Genomic DNA, 24,371 nt, shown 5'->3' on the forward strand with positions numbered 1-24,371 from the left:
TGCTTCGGAGAAGTCTGGGGAAGGTGCCGCTAACCCGGCGAGGAAACTTCATTCGAGGAAACGCCTGCCACGAACTGTGGCAGTCATCGAAAAGGCTCTGGCGCCGATTTCGTGGGACCCGGGGCAATCGCTGAGGAAATAGGCGTCAGTATTGAGTGTCAGCGAGCGAACAATGCGTCGGATAGCAGAGAAACTCATACGAGCCATTTAATCCAAAACTGGCTCTCGGATAACGTTGACACGTTTTGGTCAAATGAGTTCTGGCCACCCGAGTAGCCCGGATTTGAACCCCCTTGACTAATATGTTTGGAGTGTAGTCGAAAGAGTTACCAATAAGAGGAGGCACTCTAATGTCGCATCTATCGAGACAGCATTCCTGATTTTTTCCCGTTTATTGTTATTTTTCATTCTCCTGTCCCATGGAGGCAGGGGTGGCCTGGCAGCGACACAATTCGTCGCTCTTCAGCCAAGAGATTACATAAAATATCACAGGAGAACAATACATGTATAAAACACAGGGATAAAATATGAAATTTGCACACGAGAAGAGGAATAAATTGGAGTTAAAGTATACAAGAAAGAGGTAGTTTGGCGAGGCACGTTTACATAAAATCCAAATTCAGTTAAAAAGGCACTCGATGAAGACATAGCACATAAACACTGGCGGCACGAATAGCACAATTAAAAACGGCGTTCACAGTATGGGACAATGACACTGAACACACACTGCACTTATGTTACAAACACGGCGAGCACCAAAACGTGACGAAGCAACTGCATTAAAATTTGAAAGGCCTGCCAAGGGAGGGGAGGTCAGAGAGGAGGGAGAGAGGAAAGAGAGATGAGGGTTGATGGAGGAGGCAGAGCAGAAACGGGGGGAAGAGGCGGAGTCGGCAGTACACCTAAGGGCAGGATATGGGGAGGCAGTGCAAGGACTGGGAAAGGAGAAGTGAGAAGGACAGGGGGAGGGGGAGGAAACAGCAGAGGGGAGGGAGGGAAAGGAGAGGGAGCCCAAGGGAGGAGAGGAGGGGGAGGGTCAGAGTTGGAAGGAAAGATAAATATCGGGGCAAAGAACCTCATCTGGGATGGGAAGACATTAGAAGTACCTTTGGGAGAGGAGATGGAGGGTGTGGAGATGGAGAGAAGATAGGTGACGTCAGTAAAGGTGCGGCAGCAGATGGGGAGTGAAGTGGATAGCAGACACTAGAGGGTGAGGGGGATCGAGGTGGCGGTTGGTGTAAAGGATACAGATGTGAGAAGGGGATGAGGTCATTGAGGAGACGGGTATGGAAAGAGAAGCAAAGTGCATAGCGTTCAAGGATTTGGAGGGCTTTATAGAATTTAGGAGGAACAGAGATCGAGGCAACCCTGGCACATCAAATGATGGGATGGATCAAGGATGGTGGAAGGGTGCAATTCCCATGTCGAGCCGGACCGGAGTTTCAGGAGCTGGGCTTTGCGTTGGATGGTAAGCAGATGGGGAGTCCACGTGAGGTGACAGTCAAAAGTGAGCCAAGGTATTTCAAGGTGGGGTAAGTTGGTTAGGGTGGTCATAGATGCTGAGGTAGAAATTATGGAGTCGGAAGGAGGGGCTGATGCGTCCTATAACGATTGCCTGGGTTCTGGAAGGATTGATTCGAGCATTCGCGAATATGGACAAGATTGGTGGCGGTCATTGTGACTGCAAGTGGTTACATCAAGTACTTGTACTCTTGAAGGGTTCCACTACTTATACGTAAAAGGATAATCATTTTCTTTTGCATTTTGTTTTTAATAAATCTACTTTTAAAAAAAATCATTTGTCCAGGTTTAAGCGCCGCACCCTGTAATTCCGCGAATGTGACGAGTCTCGTCGACACGTTCTCCCTTAATGAAGAACGTAGAAGCATGAGGTTAGCCGTGACTTATTGTTAGTACGAAGGATGAGTACACGATCTTGCTGCTGTGAAGTAGCACAGACAAGGCGAGATGACTGACTGGATCAGATGGCTTATAACGAAGCTGAGTTCTGTGAGCCAGTGGAGGGTGTACGTCGAAAACAAATTGATGCAGTGTTCACAATTGCAAATGTGTTCCGTTAGAGTAAGAGTGACGTCTAGAACAAGTTTTATACTATAGTCGAGGCTTGAGACAACAAAACAAACAAATTTCGTCCAACGCAAAGAAAATGATTGTATTCTTGTTTATTCCACCCCCATCATGAGAGAATATACAAACATCAAAAAAAGTTTTGCATCACCTCGGTTCAGAGAGTTCCGGAATCTGTACAGAAAACTGGAATATAGATCAACATAAACATCATTTCCTCCATTTTTATTGCTCATAAAAACCATACATTGCATGTTGTACCACCATACAGCGAGACCTTCAGAGATGGTGGTCCAGATTATTGTACACAACGGTACCTCCAATATTCAGTAGCACGTCCTCCTGCAGTGATGCATGCCTGTATTCGTCGTGACATACTATCCACAGGTTCATTAAGGCACTGTTGGCCCAGACTGTCCCACTCCGCAACGGCGATTCGGCGTAGATCCCTCATAGTGGTTGGTGGGTCACGACGTCTATAAACAGCTCTTTTCAATCTATCCCAGGTATGTCCGACAGGATTCATGTCTGGGGAACATGCTGCCACTCTAGTCGAGCAATGTCGTCATGTTGAAGGAAGTCGTTCACAAAATGTGCACGAATGGGAGCGAATTGTCGTCCATGAATACGAATGCCTCGCCAATATGCTGCCGATATGATTCCACTACCGATCGGAGGATGGCATTCACGTATCGCACAGCCGTTACGGCGTCTTCCATGACCACCAGTGGCGTACGTCGGCCACACATAATGCCACCACAAAACAGCAGGGACCTCCACCTTGCTGCACTCGCTGGACGGTGTGTCTAAGGCGTTCAGCCTGACCAGGTTGCCTCCAAACACGTCTCAGACGATCGTCCGGTTGAAGAGATATGCGGCACTCATTGGTGAAGATAACGTGATGCTAGTCCTGAGCAGTCCATTCTACATGTTAATGGGCCCATCTGTATCGCGCTGCGTGGTGTCGTGATTGCTAAGATAGACCTTGTCATGGACGTCTGGAGTGAAGTTGCGCATCATGCAGCTTATATGCACAGTTTGCGTGGTAACACGACCTCCTGTGGCTGCACGAAAAGCATTATTCAACACGGTGGCGTTGCTGTCAGGGTTCCTCCGAGCCATAATCCATAGGTAGCGGTCATCCACTGCAGTAGTTGCCCTTGCGCGGCCAGAGCGAGGCATGTAATCCACAGTTCCTGCCTCTCTGTATCTCCTCCATGTCCGGACAACATCGCTTTGATTTACTACGCCTGGACACTTCCCTTATTGAGAGCCCTTTCTGGCACAAAATAACAACACGGACGTGTTCGAACCGCGCTCTTGACCGTCTAGGCAATGTTGAACTACAGACAACACGAGCCGTGTACCTCCTGGTGGAATGACTGGAACTAATCGGCTGTCGGACTCCCTCCGTCTAATAGGCGCTGCTCATGCATGGTTGTTTACATCTTTGGGTGGGATTAGTGACAGCTCCGAACAGTCAAAGGTAGTGTGTCTGTGATACAATATCCACAGTCAAAGTATATCTTCAGGAGTTCTGGAAACCGGGGTGATGCAAAACTTTTTTTGATGTGTGTGTGTGTTGCGTCAAACTAAAACTGGTCACAGAGAAATGCCACTTCTATATTCCTGCGACCTAAAAGCGCACTATTTTTGGATTCTTCTGGTCATAGCCATTTGCTTTTATGAGCGAGTTGCGTAGCTTTGCCTATAATTCGTTTCTGTATGTTTTTCAGATTGTTACAAATTTATTTTAATAATTAATCACCACTTGAAGATTGGACTTCATCCTCATTTGCTGGAATCAACGATTAGTAAATATGTTAGTACCTAATTTCAGCAATCTTTCCTAGCTCATGTTCACCGACGATCTTTAGCGAGGCGAAGAGTTCTACAAAATTGGAAAAGGGTACAGAATTTGATGAAGAGAATTACAGAACAGTATCACTGACTTCTATCTGTTACAGAATCCTAGAACATGTTCCAAATTCATATATCGACCTTGTAGGGAGAAAAAATTGCTCTCAAAGAATCAGCATGGATCCATGACATACCGCTCGTCTGTAACACAACTTCGTTATGTTTAGACACGTAATTGTACAAACAATACATACATGTTGAAAACTAGATTCCATCTACCGAAATTTCTGAAAGGCGTTGAACACCTTAAGACATGATCGGCTACTAAACAAGCTGAAATCGTCGCAGATATGGTTTGTTCCATGAATATTTAAAGGATTTCACACAAGAGCTATGGGTCGCAGCGATTCGTCGCATGAGTGACCGATCACTCCGTAGATCAGATGTGTGTGGGGGCAAATCCCAGCGATTGGTCTCTGATCGCTGGTCGCATGGAAATCCCAGGTAATCTAGTGGATCGCATGCGATTCGTGCACGCAATATGGCTGCCTGGCTGGTTAGCATCGGTGTGTGGCAATATGACTCCGACTCGTTTCTCTATTTATCAAGCATGATTGTGCAGTTTTGTTTAGTTTCATTTTGCCCACGTTGCGCAAGAAATTTACGTTAGAATTTATAGCTACAGAGGAACCACTTACTACTCTGAGAAGTGAAGTTGGAGCTACGATTGCCATTCATATTAAGAAGAAATACAAAATATGCCCCCAGATCTTGCAGTGATTAGCATTTTGACTATTGTGCTACCAAAGTAGAACTGGTGGAAAGTTATTTATGAAATAGTTGTACGTGTTATTACAGTTATAACTTCTAGATAGAATGACATACGAACCTACTGAAATGTCAAAAGACATTTTAATGTAAATGTTCAGGGCAAATCTATTATACAGCTATACCCAAATTTATTGTCATATCATATAATGTAACTCTTCTTCATACAATTTGTAACAAGAGTTACGGCAATCAGCAGTGCTGCTACTGACAACATTTCTATAGAAACATCGAATAAATTGTATAAATACTTGCAGTTAGAACTATAAGACTAAAAAATAGAAAGGGAACTGAGGACTAATAAACGTAAAACGAACTGTACTTTGCAAATCACTAGTGTGTGTGGTGTCAAGGTGGGCGACCGATTGCAGGCCATATCGCTAGGTGGGGCTCTTAACTAGTACAACCTACTACGAAGCACTGCCCGACGTATTCTACACAAAGTAACGTCGGTGTTCCCCGTAGAAGCACAATATGGGGTCTATAATGTTCTCAGTATACACTCAAAAAAAAAAAAAAAAAAAAAAAACGCAAAAATGGCTCACCGCGAAGGAATTATTCGAATGTGACGGAAATCTGCAGATGTTATGGGCGTGTACAGACATGCAAACGGTTACAATTTCAGAAAAATTGGGTGATTTATTCAAGAAGAAGAGCATCACAAATTGAGAACGTCAATAACGCGTTGGTAAAAATGCGTCTTTGTCAAACTATAGTATAAAATTTCTCTGAATTCTGGTAGTATTAATATCAGTACCGGTCATTTGAGTGAGGTTTTCGAAAATTACAGCATGCAACCGGACTTGCTGTGTGATTAACGTTTATCGTATTCTTTACGTAGCAATACACAAATTGAATTTCCGTTTTCCAAACCTGATTCAGTGATCATTTTTATTTTTCACTGCTGCAGTCAGTGTATGCTGCTGGTATTATATACTACGATACTCGCTAATTATTGATTCCAGCTATTGTAGCTAAGTACCCTATCGTTCGTTTCAATTAAAGCATTAAATTTATGTACGGACAATGGGACATCTCAAGGCACATTTTCAAAACCGGAAATGCTGCGCTGAGAGGAAACGTTAATTCATTGCTTAAGATCGCAGAGCGTAGTCCATAATACACAATAATTAGTTTCATGTCGTATGAAGTGGTTAGATGGAAACAATCAGATACTATTTAATTTATACTAATGTAAAGGTTGCAGTAAGTACTGGGAGATGAAGAAGTTTGCACAGGATAGAGTAGCATGGAAAGCTGCATCAAACCAGTGTCAGGACTGAAGACCACAACAACAACAACAACAATGTAAAGGATGTTCAGCGTCAACAAAATAATAATTTTGTGCAATAAAACTGGCTCAGAAGGACGCACTCAATAGTAGAAGATAATTAAATGTACAACATTCTTACGGCTCCATTCATCTTTACGACAATAATAATAAAGCGATAGTATTTTCTGCTTTAGGAGCACGTAATGCACAGGAAAAGGGCTACTTTGGAATAGTTTCAAAAGTAGAAGGGTGGGCAACATTCAGCGCGGTATATTTGAATAGAACCGACCAAGACGTTTATTTACTCACCTTACACGTTACATAAAATAAATCGCAAAAGTAAAATGATTTAAGGTAATTTCGGTTATGATTAACTCATAGGCTGAATGAGTACTGACTATTATTTATGAAATCTTTTACCATAAGCATTGAATTTCAGAATAACTGTAGAACAAAACATCACAGTATGAAAAAAAAAAAAGAATAATTTCGTCTAAGTTCATAGGTTTCCACGGCAAATGACAACATCAGTAAAATCATTTTGGGTATTAGGCAGCATAATTATGAAACAATTAAAACAAATAGTCGCCTTGAAGAGGACCGCTGTAAAAGCGATCGGAACGTTGGAATTTTAGTTGGTTTTGTTTCATAATGATTCGGACTAATACTCAAAATGATTTTACTCAAATATTACCGAGCGTTTCACGGAAAATTATCTCACTCCCAATTTCAAAAGTACAATATACCCCCGTGTATTTCTGCAGATCTGTAGCTACTACACCGCTGACAATTATAACACGTGGTGAGGAAGTAATAACTAGAGAATAAGTTTCAAAATTTTTAGGTTCTGTGGTGGTATTTAAAATGGAAACATCTATTTCTGAGTTCATAATTTAACTCAGTTGAGCCACATTTGCGCTCCGAATTTTCACTCTTGGAGAGAGGAATCTGTAAGTCAAAACTATATTTCATCCATTAATGTCCTGAGGTTTCTCATATTTAGTGAAGAACATCTTCATTGCTCAAAAAGTGCTGTAAGAATATTATGTAATGCTCACCCACGTTCATGTAATAGGCATCTGATTGAAGAGTTGGTCATTCTGACTACTGCTTTACAGTATACGTATTTCCTCATGAACTTTATTGGAAATAATCCACTACATTGCAAAGGGAAAATTGATGTACATAACTACAACACAAGACAATCATCACCCCACATTAAGATTGTCGTTAGTGAAAAAAGGGGTGCATTGCCACCAAAATGTTTGATTACTTATAGAATGACATAAAATGCCTGAGTGACAGTGAAATTATATTTGGAAACAAATTAAAGTTTCTCCTTGACTACTGTTATCCCGTAGAATTAATTATTTTCATACTACTTAAAATGTGGTGGATAGGAACTACTAGTCCACTACTATTTACATATGAATGTAGTGGAGCTGATCACTGCACCTTCCTTCGTCATGTAGCGGAGAATTCAATACATACTCGTTCACAACACGAGTCAACAGTGCACAAATGGCAAACTTAATTTCAGCGTGGTTTAGGTGACATAACTAAAATGACGTTTTTTATAAACAGAAGTAGAAGGTGATTTTTTATTTTCGTTAGTTGTACATTTTTCAAAATTTAGTGACCGATTTTAAAATTATTAGGATTATGTTTAATTTTTCTGCTATTGTTTTGAAAAATAATTGAAAAAGACATTTGAAATGTAAATCATTAATCGTTTGCAAATTGTTCTGAACGCACAATCGATATTTAAGAATCAATGTATTTCTATTTCAAGATATTCATCTTTGGTCGCTTTTGCGTTATCTTTGTTTTCATCGAGTTAGTTGTGTAGCAATGTGTTATGAGCTGAACGTGATTGTTGGAAGCACTCGGTGAGAGTTTGTTAATATATTTGTTCCTAAGTATTTCCAAAATACGGAATAAAATTGTTTCGAAGAGAATTCGGAAGCTTATATCGACATATTTTTCATTTGATGTATGGTATCAGTACACCAGGAATCGACTTTTGAATCCAGACAGGAGAATATTATTCACCAACACTGCCGTACCAACAATAATAGATACTGGTGGAGAAGGAAGATAAATTAAAATCCTTATAATGACTTTTACAAATGAAAATAATTTACTGAGCCCCTTCCCGCATCTTCAGAGTAATTGAAGCTGAGGATAATGAATTCCAACGTAACCATGGTGCGAGAGAACTTTGGAAAATCATTTTTTAATTTTCGAAGATTTTTTAATAGCGTGTGAGTGAGGAGGATCTAGAAACACAATTACGATCTATCGTGCAAATGAGTCATGAAACACGAAACTACCTAAACTAAACGTTAAGTGGAAACATATTAAATCTCTAAGAATTACATACCGAGAATGTCGGCCTGTGGCAGCCACTTCTTAACCATGAGGTTGTCCGGTTTTCCAGGCAGTGTCTCTGTCTCCCATTTCCAGATAACGCGCTGCTTTAACTTGGAGAAGGCAGTCAGTATGGCCGTCCTCTTGTCTTCCCCCAGGTCGGCGCTCCGCAGGTTCGAGCCGAGGCTGAATACAACTGCCCCATCTTTCGCGCCGTCCAAGAATTTCTGGAGATCCTGCAAATTAAAATCCACCTCAAATACAAAGTAGTGTCTCCAGACTAAGGATTATAAAAGAGAGACATATTACCTCTTACAGACAATCTCAAGTAACTTCTCTGCTGGGCCTGCAGCTTGCAAAAGCTCATAATATGACATCTTCTTTATGCTTTTACAAAATTAACTGCAAATATTTTATTTCTTGTTATTTTTACAAACGTACGGGACGAGCTTGTTTGTATATCATTGTCATATCCATTTATGGAGACGAAAAGAAAGGATATACGAACAGCTCATCAGCAATTAAACAATCTGCACCCAAAAATAAAATTTGCAGTAGACCTAAAGATAAACAATGACAATAACCAACACAAATTTACAATTTGCAGAAAACCTAAAACTACAGACATCATCATCAATAAAAATTCATCCCACCTCAAGTCGCATGAGTATGCATAATTCAAATCAATGATCAACAGAATCATTAATTTACCACTTGAAGAAAAAGTAATAAAATAACGAAATTGCAACACTACAATAAGCAGCATAAGAAAGAAATTACGATCCAGATATAATACTCTGAATCTACCAAGTTCATACTAAATCTAAAGCAGACAACATACAAAAAGAAATAACATTGAAAAGAGATAAGAAACCAAAGTCAAACCGATATATGTACCAACAAAAATATTGGCAACATATCACACAAAATAAATAAATCGTTCAAAATACGAAAATTCAACAAGCATTTCGAATTAGCAACAACTTACAAATAACGCTGAGATCAGGAAAAAGTGACTTCATTACCTTTTCTAATCCAGATGTATACAAAATTTCCTATAACGACCGCAATAGTTTTTACATTGGACAAACGGGACGAAGCTTTAGTATAAGATTTAAAGAACACACAAAAGACTGCGAAAGCTTCCTGTCTAGCTTTTACCTACATCTAAAAAATAAAAACCACACAGTGAACACAACGGAAAACGTTTTGGAAATTCTACATGACCAAAGGGTGAAACTAGGAACATTTTGGAAGAAGTAGAAACTTATACACACACGAATAGATATCTGAATGAAATCCTAAACGAAAACGTGGATCTCAAACATAAAAATTATCGGGTACACTTTATTATCATAATAGAAAAAGAAAAGCGATGAACACACGCTAAACAAAAGTTACACAACATTAAGATCACTTATCTACATAATGCAAAATTATCTCTGGCAAAAAAAATCTGACTACCTAAGATATAATTTATTTGTAAACACAATGCATCAGTAGAACGACCTATCATTTGTTAAAGTAGCTCGATATTTCTATAGAAGGTAAATACGTGATCTATATTAACAAAGCAGAAAACAAAAGAAATTACGTTCCAAGACGTAAGTATAATATAAGACAAAAATCTCATATAACTGTTACATAGACGTAGAATAAAATGATTTATAAATGTAATGTCAACAGGAGTTGAAAATGGCACAAATGCCGAAACAAACTTGTCGTTTACCTTCGTAAAATCAACGTGAAATAAAATATTTGCAACAAATTTTGTAAAAGTATAATAAGGGATTCTCAACTTTCTTGGCTACGAAATTAATTTACTTTATTTTTTATAATTATTTGGAAATCATAAATTATACTGCATATCTAGGAGTAAGCTATGCTGACAAAATGTGCAGATAAATTATTCAAACGTAAATCATCAGTGAGGGGGAAAAACAGGAAATTTAGCACGGACGTTGGCACTTAAAGTATAATCGGCAAGCAGCGCTTTAACGCATTCGTTGGTGCGCAATGCGGCCTCCTGTCTAAAACTACCAGTGATATTTTTTAGTTAAGTGGACGGATGTTTTAGAGCTCACAGAATTGGTTTTTTAAGCTTACTATACTTGCTATAAACTTGTGCAAAAATTTCTATGAACCGTATATCCATATGCAACTACTCGATCTTGTTAAATACTCTACCGTACTGAAACTCTAACAGAAACCTTTACTCTTTGTAGGCCAATCCATAGCAGCGTGAAGAGAGTTATCGAGAAACGCCTTGTGGTCATTTGTGCGGTGGACCCTTCAACAGAATTAATATTGAACTACAGCCAAAATTTGGAATTTAACGCTTTGGCAGTACATCAAGAAAACGTTTGAATGATAGCACCAACGTGACGAGCAGCGAACCGCCAAACAAAACAATTCTGTTTTCTGAGGTTAATTTTCGTCAGAATTCTTAAAAGGGATAGGGTCGCTAATGAAATTATATAATTCCTCTTCACTACCACAAGTTTCATTCTTCTAGACTGTTATGTCAAAACTGTTGGACTATAATTATGCGATAATTTTTGTTCAATTAGGAAGAGGAGGGTGCGTAGAAGAATGCTTTGCTGGACTGACTATGACGAGGCACGACATATTACTGGAACATACGATTTTATACCACTGGTGAATATATTTTTGTTACAAATAAGGAAAAATGAAATCATTCTAACGCTATTGGGCTTAGTGTTCTTGCGATTTTCTCCCTTGTTTCGAAGTCCTTGAATACGCTGCATGTTAAAGATTCTGCTGTGACTTAACTTAGATATTCCGCAGATTTAATTGTTGAAAAATCGAAATATGTGCAAGAAATCATCACATATGACCCTTAGTTCAGAATCCTAACTCCAGTAAGTGATTGTTTGGCATCAGCGATGATGAATCACGCTTTAACACACAGAATCACGTTGTGTTTGTTGCCATTTGCATCTCAGCTCTAACATTTGATGCAAGTGTCTGCTTGTTTCAGTGTTTGTAGTTTGTATTAATTCAGAAGAAGAAAAGGCTCGTATCTGTGTTAATAGTGTAAATACGATTTCTTATATCTGTGAAGAGCTAACAGCGAATTTTCAAAAAAGAAAACATGATAGTCTTTGTAACACTAACCTGATTTCGGGTATAAGGTTTAGATCAGGACAAGAATTGGATCCTCCCCGTATGCCATTCACTTTTACTACATTCTTGACTGGACTGTTGAAGATTACGTCATTTGTCTTTTGCTCTTGCGCGATTTGTAGGTTATCAGAAGACCATACGAAAATAGATTGAATTACCGCAAAAACAACGAAAATTGTGTAACATTCTACAAGGCTACAAGGCTTGTATGTCACAATGAAGAACTGACGATGTCAGTGACCCAAGAGAATGTGACATTGAGTGAAGACTCATACGGTGACGAACACGCAAACGACAACAAAGGAGATATGCATGCCGACAACGTTTCAAGACTACTGTGAATCATATAGTCATACCTTTTCTCAAGAGTATTTCAAAGATCATGCGCACAATATAAATTTGTCGAAGCAACAGGAGGAGCTTTTAGCTTCGGGAGTGACAGGGTTGACTCTTCTTCACGACAGAAAAGTGTTTATCTTGGTAGCCACATTGCTTTTTTCTTTACGTTTCTCCAGGAAGATGACACTGTTTTTTTAATGATAACGAGTCCTTTATGGAATCTGTTGATCGGTCAAGGCTGGTCGCAGAAACTTTTCGAGGGAAGGGGGAAGGAGGAGGAAGGGGCAAAGTGGGAGAGGAAGGGGGCGAGAGGGGGGGGGGAATGAGGGGAAGAATGTTAGACAGGAGGAGGAAAGGGAAGGGGGACGAAAGGGTTTATATACAAGCTCCTCACAGTTCGGCTATTTTATTTCCATAGAATGTTCGCGCAGCATACGGCAACATACCGCATTCGCACTCAATGAGTTGGGAAGAAAGCTCATTTTGCATCAGGAGATAAAAAACGTAGGTGATCCCACGTGGAATAAAAGAACAGTAACGCAGACTTCAACTGGAATATAAACAACTTATTTAGATTCCTATCTTCTCTTTATTTTACAAAAAGTCAGACTTTTGTTGTACACTTAAAAGTTAAATATTTCGCTCCTGACTGAAGAGTACCGTTGTTTTTTTTAGATTCAGAACAAGATGCTAGAATTCCACAATATAATGGGTTAAAATCTTGAAGCATTATACTTCTGTAATTCTGCCCAATTGGTTTCGTGCCACGTACGCATTTACAAACGTTGACTAGGTATATTGGTCCAGGAAGGAAGTGACCAAACAACTTAAACGAAAGTTGGATACGCAAGCGAGGTTCAGTCGGCCTCAAGAAAGGGACGTGCATGTTTCACGTGTGCCGCAGTATTTATTCGAAACTGAACGGGAGTCCACTTCGCGGAGCGTATGCAACACATGAAACAGGAAAGACCCTTGGAGTGCAAGGGGGGCGGGCCGGTATATTTTTAAAAAAATCTTAGTAACAAACAATTACATTTATCCTTTCCTTCCAACAAAGAAGGTGCTGTTGATCTGGACTGAATTTCGTCCAACGTCGTTCGGTCGACGACTGTGAAACCGCTGTCATACTTCTAGCGTTGTTTGAAATGGGTCGGCCGTCGGCAGAATCGCCCGTTGTCGGCTGCACTGTGACTGTGTTCGTAACTAAAATGCGCAGTGCGAGCTTTGGCTCGTGTACCTCGACGTCTCCTCTTTACAGCCTTTCCGACTTCGCGAGGAAGACTTGACTGCAGCATGAAGCGCTTCCTGGTTAGTGAACGAAATGAAGACACCAGTGGTCCGTCTGCCGGTGGTGGGGAGGTATATACTCCGAAGGCGAAAACAAGAAGGGGCGACGCGAAAACGAAAATTTATGATGAGAACCGTTTATTGCTAGGCTTCACGTAAACTACAATGACTGGCGACGAACGTCCCCAATGTTTAATTCGTTTAACCATTTTAGCTGCCAACAGCATGTAGCCTAACAAGTTAAAGACATATGCTTAAACCAAACATCCTCTGTTAACGGTAAAACCAAACTAAATGTTTTATTGTCTAACCAGAAGAGCTTAGCTAAAATGACGAATGTGACTTCTAAGTTAGCCTGTTACCAGATTTCACATAGGACGGCTAAATGCTAGAAACCAGACACGGTTACAGAAACTCTGGTTCTCCTAGCAGCGACTGATGTAGTTATTAACGATGTTTGGCGACTCATTTGGTCAAGAGCTGAAAAGTATTCCTCTCTTTAATGACATAGTGCGTAGAAGAATTTTAGACTCTTCTGACGATTTACTCGAGCAGTTAATTGATAAACTGCGTAATAATTGTTTTGCACTTCAAGTGGGCAAAGCGACTGATATTCATAAAGATCCTTATTTGATTGCTTATGTTCATTTCGTTGATGACTTAAACATTCGAGACGAATTGCTTTTCTGTGACTCGATACTGCAAGCAGTTACAGCTCAAAACCTTTCTTACATTATCAATACTCTTTTTATAATGAAAACAGGGCAACATGGGATAGGTGCATTTGAGTATGCACCGATGGAGCTCGCTCAGTATCTGGAATACATGGTGGGTTGCAAGTGAAAGGTAAGGCTGCAGTTCATGTTGCAGTACAGACTCACTGCATGAAACATCTGGATGCTCTGGCTGCTAAAGAACATCCCACCACTTCATGAAGTGCTGCAAACGGTTACAGACTCTTTTAATATTACTGAGGCAAAATCTATAAATTTAAGGCTTTGTAAAGTGCCATGGGAGGAGATGGTTCCACATCACACTCACCTGCTCTGTTTTAGTAACGCCCGATGGCTTTCAAGGGATATAGCACTAAAAAGAATGTTTGTACTGAGGAATGAGGTATTCTGTTTCATAAAGGCGAAAAGTCACTCTATGGCAGACGGTTTCAGTGACGCCTATTTTCTGTTGAAAACTGCTTAACTTCATGAGAAAATAAATATTCTTAACTCTTCAAGATAATCAGGCAATTATCTTATCTTGAAACGAAAAAGTTAAGGCGTCCATAAAAAAATAGAGCTGTGGCAAACTCGAATGGGAAGTGGCATACTAAATTTGTTCTCTACTCTAGTGTTACTGTTAGAGGACGCACATAATCCGATATTTCCATGAAGATAAAAGCTTGCGTTCTCCATCACCTTGCAACACTCAAACTTCGTTTCGAAAAGTATTTCAGCGACGATTTTGATAAATTTAATTAGATTAAAATCCATTCAAAAGGTCAGCTACACCATCAGGTCTAGAATATAAAGAAGTAAGGACAAATTACTGATGTCATTCGTGACACTTCACTGTAGAGTAAATTCAATAAAGTGTCTTTTTTTGGAGATTTGGATACACATTAGCAAGGAATTCCCAACCCAGAGCCAAAATGCAATGAAGATTCCGATTCCTTTTGCGACAACATACTTTTGCGAGACTGGATTTTCAGTTTTGGCAGCTCTGATGTCGAACTACACTTCAAAGCTAAAATTAAGCAAATAACTTCGAGGGGCTGTTCCTGCTGTTGCACCAAGTGTTGAAAAACTTTTTTCTCAAAAGAGCGCTCATCCGCAACGACGTACTTTGTAATTTAAGTTTTAATGCTCTTGAAATCCTTGTCTGATGAACTGTAAGTATTGCCCATTTCATAGTTCTTGATTGAATGAAAATTTGATGAAGGTAAACAATTTTTTCCGTGTTTTCATCATAATAATTCATGTAGTTTTGGTTTCTGTTGCGTAAAATCCTTCTAAACAGAATTTTGTAAAACAGAGAATAAGGCAAAGAAAATATAAAAATGGGTATTTTTGTAATTGAAAAAGGCTGCTGGGCTGTCAAATTTTTCCTCGCGAAGGGGGATCCAGAGGAAAAACGTTTGAGAACTTCTGTGCTAGGTGACTCATCACTGCCAAGATCATAAACTCCTGCAAGTTCGCACACGCCAGACAGACTTGGCTATATTCCAAGGCCATCGCCACGTATTGCGTCATAAGGTACATAGAAAGTACATGTAAGAAACAGCAGGGGTCCAAGCACTGACGCCTGAGGCGCATTGCCCGTCGTAGTCTTTCTCATTACTATAGGCAATGACTTTTCACTGTATATTCTTAAAATCGGAGAGGAACAAATTTTGAACTGCTTCTCTTATTCCATAACGCTCTAACTTCTGGAGTAATATTCTGTGATCAACACATGCAAACACCTTAGTCAAATCGGTGAAGATTTCTGATGTTCACATCTTTTCATTTAATCCACCCATTGCCTTACAGAGAAAAATATGTAACATTTTCAGTTGTTAAACTTTTCTAAAACCATGTAGCAAATCATGTGAACTGAAATGATCTGTCACTCTGATGCATACAGCCTTTTCAATAGCTTCAGCAAATTGATACGACATACTAATATGTCTAAAATTGTATATATTACCCCTTTCTCCTTTCTTCTAAGGCGGTTTCACTCCTGATTACTTTAATCGCTCATGAAGCTGGTCACTCCTAAAGGAAAAATTACAGATGTAGCTAAATACAGAGCTAACATATGCAGCCCAGTGCTTTAGTATCCTACTTGATACTCCATCGTATCCGTGAGAGCCCTTGGTCTTCCGCTATATAATTATTGATTCAGTCTCCCCTCGCCCGTATCACGGAGGTATATTTCAGAATGCTGTCTTGGAAAGCCATTTTCTAGGAGATATGATTTCCTGTAGGAACTAAGTATTTATTTCGTTTACCTGCTATATTCAGGAACTCTACACATATCTGACTTACATTTTTACTACATTGTGCTGTTGGCCAGACACTTTTTTCACGACTGGCCATATTGTTTGAATTTTATCCTCAGAATTAGTTATTCAGATTACATAACACATGCTTTCGGACTCGCTAATGATATTTTTAAGTAATTTACAGTAATGTTAGTAATAGTCTGCTGCAGCTTTCAACGTTTCGATATAGTTCCCAGTTTTTTCTACATGATATCCTTATCTCAATCATCATCCACCTAGATTACTCGTTAAAGCATATTTATCATGTATGAACATCCTGCCACTCATGTTCTTTAATGAGGTTTAAAAAAGCCTCTGCTGCCCCTCGATTAAGTAGTTACTGAAAGCTCTCGTCCTCTGCTCGTAACCTTGTTTTCATAGCACAAGTTACGTTGTCATCGTGTTTAAAGTGTTTCCCACAGGGAATTCTTAACTGGCTCAAACGGTAGTCCGAGAGAGCCAGGTCTGGGCTGTAGTGTAGACGAGACAATAATGTCGAACCAAATTCCCTGGTTCTGAGACGTACATGGGGCGCTGTCGTGTTTGATAAAATTCCTTTGGGATTCTTATCAGACGGTAACGTTTCTTGAGTTTGTTGAGAGTATATACATACGGTTCTGAATCAGTGGTTGGCCCTTTTAGTAACACTTCGACTAGAATGACAACACTATTATCCCACAACTCTGTCGTCATAGCTTTACCAGCAGAGGCAGCTGAATTTCTTCTTAAATGGTGACTGCGGATGGTGCCACTTCGGTGACTGCATTTTTGTCTATGGCTCAAACTGATGCACCCACGTTTCGTTACCTGTAGCGAACTGTGACAGAAGGGCCTCTGCATTGGTGTCAATATGCTCCAGCAGTTCAGTTGAAATGCCTTTTCTTTGAATCCTGTGGTGTGGCGTGAGCATTTTCTTTCAATATACAACAGTCTCGCCGCGCGGAGTGGCCGCGCGCTTTGAGGCGCCATGTTACCTCCCGTCGGAGGTTCGAGTCCTCCTTCGGGCATGGGTATGTGTGTTTTGTTCTTAGCGTAAGTTAGTCTAAGTAGTGTGAAAGTCTAGGGACCGATGACCTCAGCAGTTTGGTCCCTTAGGAATTCAACACACACACACACACACACACACACACAAGAGTCTCAGTCATTTCACGTGCGCTTCGAATGCTCACCGATAGCTGTAGAGCAAAGTTTCCCAAACTGTGTTCCTCGAACCAATGGTATTCCCTGGGAAGTGAATACGTGTTCCGGTGTTCCGCGAGAAACTGTTAATGGTATAGCGTTTTTCCGACTTTTGGCGATACTAATTATTTTTTAGTTTTATTATGATTTGTGAATTATTAGTTTTGATTTAAAATGGAAATAATCACTGAATAAAACAAGGTTTTTTTTTACTTTTTAAAATTTTATTTAACTTCAAAATAAACAAGGTGTTGCATCAAAATACCTAGATTCTAAAAGTGTTCAGAGAGAGAAAAAGCTTGCGAACCTGTGCTATGAAGCTAACTGTTCAGTCGTGATGGCCCAGTCTGTGCGAATAATGGCATCCACGCGATTCACTATTTTGGAGCAGCAGCTGTGAATTAACATTCTAACAAGGGAACCTCCCCATCTCACCCCCCTCAGATGTAGTTATAAGTTGACACAGTGGATAGGCCTTGAAAAACTGAACACAGATCAATTGAGAAAACAGGAAGAAGTTGTGTCGAACTGTGAAAAAATAAGCAAAATATACAAACTGAGTAGTTCATGGGAAGATATGCAACATCAAGGAGACTTGGAGTGCGGGAGCGCTGTGGTCTCGTGGTAACGTGAGCAGCTGCGGAACGAAAGGTCCTTGGTTCAAATCTTCCATCGAGTGAAAAGTTTAATTTTTTATTTTCAGTTTATGTGACAAACTTATGTTTTCATCACTTTTTTGGGAGTGATTATCACATCCACAAGAAAACCTAAATCGGGCAAGGTAGAAGAATCTTTTTACCCATTCGCCAAGTGTACGAGTTAGGTGGGTCGACAACATATTCCTGTCATGTGACGCCATGCCGTCACCAGTGTCGTATAGAATATATCAGATCTGTTTTCCTGTGGAGGAATCGGTTGACCTATGACCTTGCGATCATATGTTTTCGGTTCCCATTGGAGAGGCACGTCCGTTCGTCTACTAATCGCACGGTTTTGCGATGCGGTCGCAAAACACAGACACTAAACTTATTACAGTGAACAGAGACGTCAATGAACTAACGGACAGATAATAACTACGCAAAAATAAAGAAAGAAAAATTTTCACTCCAGAGAAGACTTAAACCAAGGACCTCTCGTTCTGCACCTGCTCACGCTACCACGGGACCACTGCGCTCCTTGGCCCACATTCTCCATGATGGAGCCTATGTGTCCCATGGACTACTCAGTTTGTATAGTTTGCTTATTTTTTTACAGTTCCACACAACTTCTTCCTGTTTTCTCAATTGATCTGTGTTCAGTTTATCAAGGCCTATCCACTGTGCCAACTTATAACTAAATCTCAGGGGGGTGCGATGGGGAGGTTCCCTTGTAAGCGTGGCCGATCACTGAGCTCAATTTCCCCACTTCCTGAATCGTTAACTCTCTTGACCCATCACCCGACTGTACTGTCAACTGCACCATTTGTACACGCTACACGCTACACACTGACGCTTATGGCTGTTCACTACGATTTCTCTTTCCGTTACCAAGAATTAAGTTACAGCACGTTGTTTCTAAACAGGTGTCTTATGTAGACGCCGTTTTAGTGGCTCACTAAAGCTCTGCCATTTACCTGAATTCCTCGGAACTTCACATGCGTGCTGAAAAAACATCAACTTTAAAGCTCCTAAACAGACGTCCTCTTACATACATATTAACAGCTGTAAAAATATGTGCATTATTGAAAGACCATCCTGTAATACATAGGCTGCAGCAAGCGTTTACAGAATCTCTTATTACAGTGAAACTAAGTTTGGTACACAACTTTTAAGATTATACTTGAATCCAGGAATGAATTGTATTACAGAAACGGTGTATATTGTTCTTGTAAATAAAAAAAAATATTTCTTTTTTCGCCTAGTATAATCATGTAGGTATCAACGTGCGCTCAAAAGGATTCGTAACCAAATTTGAAAGAAGTGATCTCAGCATGGAATAAGAAGTGTGATATATAAATATTCTCATGATCACTATGCTTTGATATTCCCTCACTGCTTGCAAAAGTTAACAGTAACGTCCTTTTACTTAAATGTCCGTATATACTATGAATTAAGGAATTTTTGTTAAAACTAAATTATCCTCTTTCGATATTTTCTAAGAAATTCAATCATTCTCCTCCATGCAACGTTATACTTCTGGGTTCAGACGCTATTCACCTGTTTCAGAGCCTCCAAACGCTTCCAGATGTGAAGTTTGCTGATAAGGTATACTTGAGGCGCAGTAATTGGTATACGACAGCTTTAAAATGTAGAGATGTGCCGTTTACTGTCGCATAAAGACAGAAATTTATATTTTGCTGCAAGGAGAATCCCATTTATTTGAAGAATTGGAAGTTAATCTGCTGTAGGGTACTGTATTCGATTGGCCCACTTTTTAAGACTGACTTACTTCAGCCTCGATGAACCAGTCAACAGTCAACTTGTTACAGGTTGGTTTGTACTGAAATAACAACATTTGTGACTATTTTGGGGAATCTGGTTTCAGCAAGGCAGGGCAGCAATTTTTTTTTTTTTAAGTCATCGGTCTTCTGACTGGTTTGATGCGGCCCGCCACGAATTCCTCTCCTGTGTCAACCTCGTCGTCTCAGAGTAGCACTTGCAACCTACGTCCTCAATTATTTGCAGGATGTATTCAAGTCTCTGTCTTTCTCTACAGTCTTTACCCACTACAGCTCGAGTACCATGTAAGTTATTCCCTGATGTCTTAAACGATGTCCTACCATCCTGTCCCTTCTTCTTGTCAGCGTTTCCCACATATTCCTTTCCTCTCCGATTCTGCACAGAACCTCCTCATTCCTCGCGCTATCAATTCACCTAATTTTCAAATCTCGTCTCTAGCACCAAATATGAAACGCTTCTATTCTATTCTATTCTGTTCCGGGTTTGAAACAGTCCATGTTTCACCACCATAAAATGCTGTGTTCCAAACGTACGAGGGCAGTTCAATAAGTAATGCAACACTTTTTTTTTCTCGGCCAATTTTGGTTGAAAAAACCGGAAATTTCTTGTGGAATATTTTCAAACATTCCCGCTTCGTCTCGTATAGTTTCATTAACTTCCGACAGGTGGCAGCGCTGTACGGAGCTGTTAAAATGGCGTCTGTAACGGATGTGCGTTGCAAACAACGGGCAGTGATCGAGTTCTTTTGGCGGAAAACCAGGGCATCTCAGATATTCATAGGCGCTTGCAGAATGTCTACGGTGATCTGGCAGTGGACAAAAGCACGGTGAGTCGTTGGGCAAAGCGTGTGTCATCATCGCCGCAAGGTCAAGCAAGACTGTCTGATCTCCCGCGTGCGGGCCGGCCGTGCACAGCTGTGACTCCTGCAATGGCGGAGCGTGCGAACACACTCGTTCGAGATGATCGACGGATCACCATCAAACAACTCAGTGCTCAACTTGACATCTCTGTTGGTAGTGCTGTCACAATTGTTCACCAGTTGGGATATTCAAAGGTTTGTTCCCGCTGGGTCCCTCGTTGTCTAACCGAACACCATAAAGAGCAAAGGAGAACCATCTGTGCGGAATTGCTTGCTCGTCATGTGGCTGAGGGTGACAATTTCTTGTCAAAGATTGTTACAGGCGATGAAACATGGGTTCATCACTTCGAACCTGAAACAAAACGGCAATCAATGGAGTGGCGCCACACCCACTCCGCTACCAAGAAAAAGTTTAAAGCCATACCCTCAGCCGGTAGAGTCATGGTTACAGTCTTCTGGGACGCTGAAGGGGTTATTCTGTTCGATGTCCTTCCCCATGGTCAAACGATCAACTCTGAAGTGTATTGTGCTACTCTTCAGAAATTGAAGAAACGACTTCAGCGTGTTCGTAGGCACAAAAATCTGAACGAACTTCTCCTTCTTCATGACAACGCAAGACCTCACACAAGTCTTCGCACCCGAGAGGAGCTCACAAAACTTCAGTGGACTGTTCTTCCTCATGCACCCTACAGCCCCGATCTCGCACCGTCGGATTTCCATATGTTTGGCCCAATGAAGGACGCAATCCGTGGGAGGCACTACGCGGATGATGAAGCAGTTATTGATGCAGTACGACGTTGGCTCCGACATCGACCAGTGGAATGGTACCGTGCATGCATACAGGCCCTCATTTCAAGGTGGCGTAAGGCCGTAGCATTGAATGGAGATTACGTTGAAAAATAGTGTTGTGTAGCTAAAAGATTGGGGAATAACCTGGTGTATTTCAATGCTGAATAAAACAACCCCTGTTTCAGAAAAAAAAAATGTGTTGCATTACTTATTGAACTGCCCTCGTACATTCTCAGAAATTCCTTCCTCAAATTAACGTCTATGTTTGATTTCTCTTAGCCAGGAATGCCCTCTTTTGCCAATGCTCGTCCGCTTTCGATGTCCTCCGTCCTCCGCCCGTCAACTGTTATTTTTCCGCCTACGTAGCACAATTCCTTAACGTCATCTAGTTCTTGACCATCAATCCTGATGTTAAGTTTCTCAATGTTCTCCTTTCTGCTACTTCTCATTACTTCCACCTTTCTTCGATTTACTCTCAATCCCTGTTCCGTAGTCAGTTGATTGCTCATTCCATTCAGCATATCCTATGTTTCTTCTTCGCTGTCACTGAGGATAGCAATCTCACCAGCGAACCTTATAACTGATATCCTTCCACCCTGAATTTCAGTTCCACTCGTGAATCTTTCTTATATTTCCATCATTCCATAATTGCTTCTTCACTGTGCAGATTGAGCAGTAGGGGCAAAAGACTACGGCCCTGTCTTACACCCTTTTGAATCCCAGCACTTCGTTCTTAGTTTTCCACTCTCGTTATCCCCTCTTGGCTCTTGTACATGTTGTATATACCTCGTCTCTCCCTATAGCTTAATCCAATTTTGCTCAGAATTTCGAATATCTTGCGCCATTTGATATTGTCAAAGGCTTTTTTCAAGTGGACAAATCCGACGAACATGGCGTGATTTTCCCTTAGCCTTGATTTCATTATCAACCGCTGTGTCAGAACTGCCCCTCTGGTGCCTTTACCTTTTCTAAAGCCAAACTGATCATCATCCAACACATCTTCAATTTTCTTTTCTATTATTCTGTATATTATTCTTGTCAGCCACTTGGATGCATGAGATCTTAATCTGATTGTGCGATAATTGTTGTACTTGGCAGCTCTTGCAGCCTTCGGAATTGTGGATGATATTTTTCCGAGAATCAGATTGTATGTCGCCAGACTCATACATTCTACACACCAACGTGAGCAGCTATTTTGTTGCCACTTACGACAATGATTTTAAAAATTCTTCTGCCTTATTTGGTCTTAATCCTCCAAAAATCTCTCAAGTTCTGATTCTAATATTGGAGCACCTATCTCTTCTAAATCGAGTTCTGTTTCTTATTCTATCACATCAGACACATCTTCTCCCTCATAGAGGCTTTCGATGTATTCTTTCCACCTATCCGCTCTCTCCTCTGCATTTAGCAGTGGAATTCCCGCTGCACTCTTAATGTTACCATCCTTGCTTTTAATTTCACCGAAGGTTGTTTTGATTTTCCTATATGTTGAGTCAGTCCTTCTGACAATCATTTCTTTTTCGATTTCTTCACATTTTGCGAGCAGCCATTTCGTCTTAGCTTCCCTGCATTTCCTACTATTTTTATTCCTCAGCGACTTGTATTTCTGTCTTTTCCTGAACATTTTTGTGCTTCCTTCTTTCATCGATCAACTGATGTATTTCTTCTGTTACCCATAGTTTCTTCGCAGTTTCCTTTATTCGTACCGGTGGTTTTCTTTCCAACTTTTGTGATTGCTCTTTTTAGAAATGTCCATTCCGCTTCAACCGATCTGTCTATTGAGCTATTCCATGCAGTATCTATATCTTTAGAAGTATCAATCATATCTCTTTATTCCTTCGTACATCCGTATCCTATTTCTTTAAACTTCAGCCTACTCTTCATCACTACTAAATTGTGATCTGAGTCTGTATCTGACCCTGGGTATGCCTTACAATCCAGTATCTCTATCTGATCATGATATAATCAAACTGGAATTTTTTCGTATCTCCCGGCCTTTTCCAAGTATACGTCCTCCTCTTGCGATTATGGAACTGAGTATTCGCCATTATTAGGTGAAATATGCTGCAAAAATCAACTAATCTTTCTTCCCTCTCTTTCCTTGTACCAATGCCAAACTCTTCAGTAACCTTTTCTTCCATTGCTTCCCCTACAACCCCGTTCCAGTCTCCCATGACTATTAAGTTTCCGTCTGCCTTTACATACAGAATTACCCGTCAATATCCTCATATGCATTTTCTGTATCCTCATCTTCTGCTTGCGACGTCGGGATTTATGCCTGAACTGTCGTTGTCGGTGTTGGTTTGCTGTGGGCTCTGATGAGAGAAACCTTATCATTGAACTATTCACAGTAACACACTCTCTTCTCTGTGTTCCTATTCATGACGAATCCTACTTCCGTTTTACCATTTCCGCTGGTGTTGAAATCACCCAATACTCATCCGACCAGAAATCCTTGTCTTATTTCCATTTACCTTCACTGACCCCCACTATATCTAGACTGAACCTTTGCATTTTCCTCTTCACATTTTACGTTGTCGAAGGCTTTTTTGAGATCGACAAAGACTATGAACATGCCTTGATTTTTCTCTAGTCTTGCTTCCATTAACAACCGCAATGTTGGAAATGCCTCTTTGGTGCATTTATCTCTTCTAATGCCAAACGTATCGTCACCTAACACATCCTCAATTCTCTTTTCTATTCTTGAGTATACTTTTCCTGAAATGCATGACCAATTAAGCTGACTGTGCCGTAATTCTCGCACTTGTCAGCTCCTACAATGTTCGGAATTATGTGGGTGATGTTTTTCCGAAAGTCAAATGGTGTATCGCCAGACTCGTATATTCTACAAGCCAACTTCAATAGTCATTTTGTAGCCAGTTCCCCCAATGATTT

The 24,371-nt window shown here is 40.5% G+C and overlaps 1 protein-coding gene across 1 annotated transcript in view; it reads right to left on the bottom strand.

The window, feature by feature from the left end:
- LOC124711444 (UDP-glycosyltransferase UGT5-like) overlaps window positions 1-24,371 on the bottom strand; it is a 151,782-nt gene that overhangs the window by 20,577 nt on the left and 106,834 nt on the right. The window contains exon 4 of the mRNA XM_047241522.1: window positions 8,433-8,655. Coding sequence (XP_047097478.1) covers window positions 8,433-8,655 — 223 coding nt within the window. The remainder of the gene's footprint in view (window positions 1-8,432; window positions 8,656-24,371) is intronic.

Source organism: Schistocerca piceifrons, chromosome 8, assembly GCF_021461385.2.
Source record: "Schistocerca piceifrons isolate TAMUIC-IGC-003096 chromosome 8, iqSchPice1.1, whole genome shotgun sequence".
Lineage (NCBI taxonomy): Eukaryota > Metazoa > Arthropoda > Insecta > Orthoptera > Acrididae > Schistocerca > Schistocerca piceifrons.